The sequence below is a fragment of the Carlito syrichta genome, unplaced genomic scaffold, assembly GCF_000164805.1.
Source record: "Carlito syrichta isolate Samal-C Ts95f unplaced genomic scaffold, Tarsius_syrichta-2.0.1 Scaffold120463, whole genome shotgun sequence".
NCBI lineage: Eukaryota > Metazoa > Chordata > Mammalia > Primates > Tarsiidae > Carlito > Carlito syrichta.
Genome location: NW_007064559.1, coordinates 63,324 through 71,877, shown reverse-complemented (window position 1 = coordinate 71,877; position 8,554 = coordinate 63,324). Strand labels below are relative to the sequence as shown.

General features: G+C 45.8%; 1 protein-coding gene across 2 annotated transcripts in view; it reads right to left on the bottom strand.

The window, feature by feature from the left end:
• The window catches only part of LOC103249390 (kinesin light chain 1), a 136,271-nt gene that overhangs the window by 103,578 nt on the left and 24,139 nt on the right, over positions 1–8,554 (bottom strand). The window contains exons 4-5 of one of the 2 annotated variants that reach the window (XM_008048017.1): positions 7,345–7,435; positions 2,512–2,925 (exon numbers count right to left, since the gene is read on the bottom strand). In XM_008048017.1, the coding sequence (XP_008046208.1) occupies positions 2,817–2,925; positions 7,345–7,435 (200 nt within the window). In that variant the 3' untranslated portion in view covers positions 2,512–2,816. Of the gene's footprint in view, positions 1–2,511; positions 2,926–7,344; positions 7,436–8,554 lie in introns of those variants that run through there. The other variant, XM_008048018.2, reaches the window with a different exon arrangement.

Below are 8,554 nucleotides of genomic sequence, written 5' to 3'. Positions count from 1 at the left end.
TCCACCAGGCCATGCCTTTCCGTTTTGTTTCCTTAGCAAGAGGCTGCAATAGGTCACTCTTCATACCTGCCTCCATCTGTAAGTGGCCCTGAGCACTAAGGATTTGCCAGCATCTTGTCATTGTACCTTGTTTTTCATACATTGGGTATCTCAGTTGACTCCAATTAAATGAGCAAGAATTGAGAAAATTAGCCAGGCTTGGTGGCTCAGCCTGTAATTCCACGCCTTTGGGAGGCTGAGGTGAGTGGATTGCCTGAGCCCGCGGGTTCTAGACCTGCCTGGGCAGGCGAGACCTCATCTATACAATAAATCAAAAAAATTAGCCCGGCGTGGTAGTGCATGCCTGTAGTTCCAGTTACTTCAAGGCGAGGCGGAAGGATCGCCGCCCCCCATCAGTCGGAGCTTCAAGGGCCAGGGACAGGCCACTGCATTTTAGTTTGGGCGACAGTGAGATTCCAACACCCCCCCAAAAAAAAAAAAAAAAAAAAAAAAAAGAAAAGACCACATAGAGTGAAAAAAATCTCAGGGACATTTATATTGTACTTTTGTAATAACAATTTGATTAGCTGCCAAAAATTTCAGCTTTATTCTTGTTAACTGTGCTGCCAGATTCTTAAATGCTCTTAAGCAAATTAACAAGAAACAGCAGCACTATTTTCCTCTTTTCTTCCATTCTTTTTTTTTTTGAGTCAGAGTCCCATTTTGTCACCTAGGCTAGAGTGCAGTGGCATGCTCATGGCCATTGCAGCCTCGACCTATTGGGAGTCCTGGCCCCAACTGACACCTGGAGTGTCTGTCCCCAGCTGGTCTGCTTCCAGAGAGTCCTACCTGTGACTGGAGCTGGCTTGAGTTTCTCTTCCTTGAAACCTCAGGAAGTTTGACTCCAGGAGCCCCGAGGATCTCAAGCTGAACTATGAAATGTAAGGACAGTGACAGTTGGTACAAATTCTTGTACAACACAAATACTCGCGCTAGACCCCCAAGCCACCAGGGAAGGGCAAAATCCACGTGCCCAAGGACGGAGCTATCTGCAGCACCAGGCTAACAACTCTGGGACAAAGTGACTTCAACACTCTGAGTGTGGTTCAGGATACGCCTGTCTGAGAGGCCCTTTTTCTTTTTTGATTGGAGTCTCACTTTGTCGCCCAGGCTGGAGTGCAGTGACCGCTCCCGGCCATTGCAGCCTCGACCTGCTGGGCTCCTGCGATCCTTCCACCTCAGCCTTCCAAGTAGCCGGAATTACAGGCATGCGCTACCAGAGGCCCTTTGTTAACAGCACACTGGGTGACCCCTCAATGGTCCCCAGGCAACACCTCTCATACTCATCCTGTGTCTTCCCAGATATGATTTTCTCCTGACAGTCTGTAATGAAGTACAGGCACACACGTGTCTGTCACATGCCCAGGAGTGCACGGTTCTGAAACACAAGCTTCCTTTCAGACAATTTACTGGCCTTTTGCTGGTTACTATGAAAAATCACTCTCAGAATCTCTAAGAATTGATGTGCAAAGAAAATCAGAAAGCTGAGAATCAGAAAGCATATCACCAGAAGTTGCTATTTATTCTAGTGTCAGTGACCTGGGGAGAAGATGGTCTTTACTTTAGTGTGACAGACGAGATAAAGAATGAATAGCTAGAAACAGCTCAGTGCTACACCCTGGGGCTCCCTGCTTCTCCCACTTCTCAGCAGGTGCACAGTCACACGCTCTGGAGATAGGCAGGAGTGTGCTGAGCAGAGGTGGCCATGGGAGCAAGTCAGGCAGGGGCTATTTCTGCGGGGCTGGTGTTTACTGCTGCTTGGCAGGTGTCCTCTCCTCTCTGTTGTGGAAACTCTGAGTTTAACAGACCACCTGTGGGAACTATCCTCTTCAGACACACACAGGGTGATGAGGCTCAACCCACCTTCACTCATCCAAAGGGGCTGGTGAAGGCCCTGAATGTCATCTTTGGTGGCAGCAGTTTATAAACCACAGAACAAATTCTGTCTCGCAGCTTGACCATGCCTCATTTGGAACAAAAACCGTTAGCCGAGTAGCTTTTGGCCAGTTCCAAAGATCTCATCTCTCGGCAAAGACACACTTCCTAGGGCGCCCTGGGCTGGGAGGCCATGTCCCTGTGGCTGAGGCAGGCATGTCCCACCCCCTGACCGCCCCCCACCCACGATTCCAGGATGCAGTACAAAGAGAGCCACATCATTTAATAACAGTGTAGCCCGATTTCAAAGAATGCTGATTTTGAGAGCATGTAAGAAGGAATAGATCCAGCTAGCAAGTTGCTTGGGAACAGGCTCTCCTCCCTGGAGTGAGTGGGGGAAGGTTCTCAGTACCCGCAGATCTCCATGATGGAGGAACTGCACCTCTTCCCATTTGACCTGATGCATTTCTGCACACTGCGCTTCATTTGGGGCCTGCCCGTGAGGACCCCAGTAGACCACGGTGAGGGCTGCACTGATGCCACAGCCAGTGCCTATTCACTCAGCAGCCAGCTTCCAAATCTTGCCCGTCAGTAGACTCAATTTTTTCCAATGAAACTTTATTAACATTTTTATATTTTCCATCTTGAATTGGTATAATGGGTGCCAGTGCTTGGGCTTTATGGAACACCGCGTCTGTGACAACAAGCCAGCCTGGAGTCCCATCTGGAGGGACTCGTGTGCTCTTTGGTTACCCCGCCCTGAAACTCAGGCCCAGGCCCCCTTGAGATGATGTGGGACCTCTTGGGGTCACTTACAACACTTGGAGCCCTCAGGATGGAGCTCCTAGAACCCCCTGTCTCGTGGAGACCTGGCCACTGGCTAGCCTGAGCCAGGTGGGCTCCTAAGGGCTTGTCTTCTTCTTTTGTTTCAGTCTCAGCTTGTTCCAGATCCTCTCTAGGACCACTTTTCCCATGAAGAAGGTGATGGCAAAGTTACGCTTGTACCAGTCTCTGTAGACAAAAAGAAAAAACACAGGTGAAACAGCGTCAGGACCTGCAGGCAGCTCCAGGCAGGAGTAAATTCATTTGACCAGTCCTCCACTCTCATCGTCACTAAGCTGAACTATCCACAGAAGTCTTCCCTCCTTCAGGCTGAGGAAGGCTCCCTGGGGACGTATGGGCACCCCCCTCCCCCACTCCTTGCCATTCCTGGAGGCCACTGTAATCCTCCTTTGGATTTTGCTACAAGACCCCAGAAGAGCCCTTGGAAACTGGGCCTTTCTAGTCCAGCAGCATTCTTGGACAGAGACAACTGTGGAGTGATGGGGGCGTGACCACTTAGCAGAGTGCCTGGCAGGCTCTGTGGGGAAAGAGAGGGGTCCCTCTTGGCTTTGGCACCTTATTTGCATAAGAAGCACAGGACAAAAATACTCCATTGTGAGGCACTAATTTATCAAGAGTGCCAACATCATAAAGCTCCATATCCTCTTTTTCAAGATCCTCTGAGCTTTTGTGTAAACTGTGTCTCTGAAGAGATAATTCCAGAATTTCTCATAGAAAAATAGTGGGATGGAGTTCACACATAGCCAGGGGCTGGCTCGCCTGTGAGTTACTCTATGGGATACAATGAAATTTACAGTCACTGCGTTGCTGGAAAACTCAAATGAACAGGCAAAGCTTGGAAAGTTTCCACAAGAGAATGCACTGATTCCAGACCCTTAGTACTGAGCCCTGGAAGCTGAAATGCCAACAAGCACCTGGGCCTTCTAGCATGATGCGCTGAGTGAGTGTAGACTTCTGTTCCGACTGGACTCATGATTTGTTGGGTCTTAGGATAGAGGTGAAAGGATAGAAGGTCAAAATGGAGTAGTTGTAGCTAAAAAGAGCAGCCGTTTAGCATTGCTTAGCCTTGTTATGTTTTTTTAGCAGTACATTTTTTTTTTTTTTTTTTTGAGTTGGAGTCTCACTCGGTCGCCCAGACTGGAGTGCAGTGGCCGCTCCCGGCCATTGCAGCCTCGCCTGCTGGGCTCCGGCGATCCTTCCGCCTCAGCCTTCTGAGTAGCTGGAATTACAGGCATGCGCTACCACGCCCGGTTGATTTTTTGATTTATTGTAGAGATGAGGTCTCGCCTGCCCGGCAGGTCTCGAACCTGCGGGCTCAGGCAATCCACTCACCTCAGCCTCCCAAAGGCGTGGGATTACAGGCTGAGCCAGGAGCCCGGCTTTGAAATGCTTCTTAATGCTTTCAAAACAACGGCAAGGACACAAGACTGATGTTATCAAGACTTTAGGAATGCAGCTGCTAGATCTTTTTTTCTTTAACCTTGTTTTCTTGTTAAAACTTTAAAAGCCCTCCTTCTTCAACCCCTACAACGTCTTAGTGTTGGTCTCATTCTCCCTTGAACATGAATAAATTATTTTGCTTTGCCTTTGCAATTCTTTGCTTTCTTCCCATGGCATCGGCCTACCTTGCCTCAGTTTACTTGAACAAGAAGAAAGGATAATGCGCAATGGCTCAAAAGCAGCATAACAAAAGGTAAAAATGCTTGTTTTTTGGAGCCTTTGCATGGGTGGGTTGAAAACCCCCCTCTCTACATGTCAACAATTTTTATACTTCTACCCACGCAAGTGATGCTATAGTAAGCAGTAGGCCAGGCTCAGTGGCGAACGCCAGTAATCCAGCACCTTAGGAGGTTGAGGCGAGAGGATTGCCAGAGGCCAGGAGTTCCAAACCAGCCTGGACAACTTGGTGAGACCTCATTTCTACAATTAAAAAAAACAAAAAAAATTAGCCAGGTATGGTGGCATGTGCCTGTAGTCCCAGGTACTTGGAAGGTGGAGGCAGGATTGCCTGAGCCCAAGAGGTTGAGGCTGTGGTAGCCTTGATCATGCCACTGTACTCTAGCCTGGGTGACAGAGTGAGACTCTAACTCAACAAACAAAAAAGCAGCAGTACTTTAAGTAAATACCAAGGGTTTCCAGGAAAATAAGTTTGGTATCCTGTCGGGATTAAAGTCCTACATTATTAAGAAAAAGCCGGATTCTACTTCACCAATGCAGACAACCTGATGTGATGGCATGTAGCTTCCCTGTTTCCACAGGGAAAGCAGGAGCATGAGGTAGGTGGGTGAGGCTCAGGCTCTTCAATGGCCTGATTTTGAAGGAGGCTGACCCTCTTTACCCTGAGGGCCACACAGTAAACATCAAGCCTATCAGAGACCATGCATGGTGTAAACAAGCTGTGTGGCCAGAGGTCTTGGAGAATATTATAACTTAACTATATAACTTTACTAATTCAGAGTAATTCGTGACAGCCTGAGGAACTGAATCCAAATGCTTCAGGATGAATCTTTAGGTCAGACTGATACTCATGGGCTCATCCAACCTGGACCACATCAACATTTCTGAGTCTTGTCCCATCTGCCTGTTGGCCTCCGTTACTGTTATATTTTAAAGCAAATCTCAAATATCATATCCTTTCATTTCACCTGTAAATACAGGTCTATGCATCTGTAATCACCTAAGTTCCGGGTACTTGGAAGGCTGAGGCAGAAGGATTGCTGGAGCCCAGCAGATGGACACTGGGATGGCCACGAGCATGCCACTGCACTCCAGCCTGGGTGACAGAGTGAGACTCTAACTCAAAAAAAGAAAAGAAAAAGGGTATTTTAGACAGGTAGTCAGAGGACAGAGACTGGTATATTAGTTTGTATTAGTAAGAAATTGTTTTTTTTTTTTTTGGACAGGCATGCGCTACTACATCCAGCTAATTTTTCTTTTTTATTTATTGTAGAGATGAGGTCAGCTGGTCTTGAACCTGCTGGCTCAGGCAAACCACTTGCCTCGGCCTCCTAAAGTGCTGGGATTACAAGCTGAGCCACTGAACCCAGTCCCTTTTTCTTTTTTGAGTTGGAGTTTCACTCTGTTGCCCTGGCTAGAGTACAGTGGCATGCTCATGGGCCACCGCAGCCTTGACCTGCAGGGCTTAGGCATTCCTTCCAAGTAGTTGGAACCAGAGGCATGAGCCACCATGCCCAGTTAATTTTTTTGATTTATTATAGAGATGAGGTCTCGCCATGTTGCCCAGGCTGGTTTCAAACCTGTGGGCTCAGGCAATCCTCTTGCTTCTGCCTCCCAAAGTGATGGGATTACACGTGTGAGCCACTGTGCCTGGCCAAAGTATCTTTTTACAGGTGGTGTGTCTAAATTGGAATCCAAACAAGGTCTAGATATTGCATTAAGTCTCTTTCAATCTATAAGTTCCCTCCCTTTCTTTTTTACTTTTGGTTATTCTACTTATTTGTTGAAGACACTGGATGATTTGTTTGCAAAATGTTCAGCATTTGGGGTCTGGTGATTGTATCTTCAGGGTATCATTTCAAACACAGTCTTCTATGATGCCCCGCCCCTCCCACTCCTTGACCTTTTTCCCGTAAACTGGTACTTAGATTTGGAGGCCTGACTAGATTCAAATTCCATTTTGTTTTTAATTTCTATTTTCTTTTTGTACAAGGGCAGTTTTGTTATTCTAAATTCCATTTTCTATGAAAACACCTCACAGAGGGTGTGTGGACTCCCTCCCTTGTCACAAAGGCTGTCCCACTCTGCAGTGTGAGAACACAAAGAGGCCCCCGTGTGCCAGCCTGACCCACCATCAGGAAGTCTTCTATTGCTTTCCTGCTGGGGTGTCAGCAGCCATGGATGACTGTGGCCTAGATCCAGGACTGAGTTAGGAAAATGCTGATTTGCTGACTCCATGGTTCTTCCTGCATTAGCTGTCTTTCTTCTACAAAGAAAAATGCTCTTCTGTTTGGATGCCTTGAAATACAGTTGGTGCAGGAAAGTCATGAGGGCTGCATATTCTGTGGATTCTTTCATCCTACATTTTCAGAAAAAAGAGTTGACAGCCCAGACCTACGTAGAGGTGATCTGTGAGCGTCTCTCAGTATCATTATGATCACAAAAGTTTGCATATCTGATATCTTTTTAAAGAGTTGATATATTTTAACCCACTCTGGTCTCTTTTCTTTGTGAGGCTGAGATGTCTTCATCTTTGACCTGTGGGAGCCTAGTGGAGTTGTGCCTGCGCCATCTCACGTGACCCCAGTGATTCTGTCAGCTTCCTTGCTTTCAGCCAGAAAATGTCTCGACTCATCCTGTGCTTTTCTTATCCATGACTGTGGGTTTGTCCAAGGAAGAACAATAAACAGGAGTATTTAGAACCTCCTCTCCAAGTCCCGGGAGTGAAAATTACCACAGGGTTGCCATGCAAATAATTCAAAGCTGTCAATTTTATGAAAATAAATCTAATAGAGTCATGCAACTTCTACTAGTTATACAAACATGAATGTAGTTAAATTTTGGTAGGAAAATAATCCTATCCATTGTGGATATGCTATTCAGATCTTTGGGAAAAAAGTAAACACCTACCTGTTATAATACATGTGCTTCTGAAAATTTTTACTTAAAAATTCCTTATAAAAGTCAGCCATTTCTTCTGCACTCAGTGTTGTTTTTGGACCTGAAAGTTAATTTCAACGTAAACATTAAGACATAAGGATAAAGCAAAAAACTCACTAGGGCTAATAGACAAGTTCAGCAAGCTGTGGGATATAAGACCAATATCAACTGTATTTCTATTCACTAGCAATGAACAGTCTGAAAATGAAATTAAGAAAACAATTTCATTTATTATATGAGCAAAAATCATAAAAGACATAGGAATAAATTTGAGAAAAGATGTGTAAGACTTGTACACTGAAAACTATAAAACACAGAGGAAATATGACCAGGTATGGTAGCTCATGCCTATAATCTCAGCACCTTGGGAGGTGGAGGTGAGAGAATTGCCTGAGCCCAGGGAGTTCAAGACCAGCCTGAGCAACTTGGTGAGACATCATCTCTACAAGTAAAAAAATTAGCTGGGTGTGGTGGCTGGTGCCTATAGTTCCAGCTACTGGGAAGGCTGAGGTAGAAGGATCGCCTGAACCCTGAAGGTTGAGGCTGCGGTAGCTGTGAGTGTGCCACTGTACTCCAGTCTGGGCGACAGAATAAGACTCCAACTTGAAAACAACAACAACAATAACAACAAAAAAGTGAAAATAAAGAAGTTCCAAATAAATAAAGACATACCATGTTCATGGTTTAGAAGACTTAATACTGTTAAGATAGCCTCATTCCCCAAATTGACCCACAGATTCAATATAATCCCTATCAAAATCTCAGCTGGCTTTTGTTTTGTTTTTTTTTACAGAGACTGGCACACTTATCCTAAAATTCATATGGAAATGCAAGGAACCCCAACAGTCAGAAAAATCTTGACAAAGAAAAACAAAGTTGGAAGACTCACACTTCTCAATTTCGAAAGTTACTACAAAACCAAAACAAAACAAAAAAACTTACTATAAAACTACAGTAATTAAGATAGTATGAGTCGGGCTCAGTGGCTCAGCCTATAATCCCGCGCCTTGGGAGGCTGAGGTGAGTGAACTGCCTGAGCCCGCAGGTTTGAGACCTGCCTGGGCAACTTGGTGAGACCTCATCTCTACAAAAAATCAAAAAAATTAGCCAGGTGTGGTAGCGCACGCCTGTAGTTCCAGCTACTTGGAAGGCTGAGGTGGAAGGATCACCAAAGCCCAAC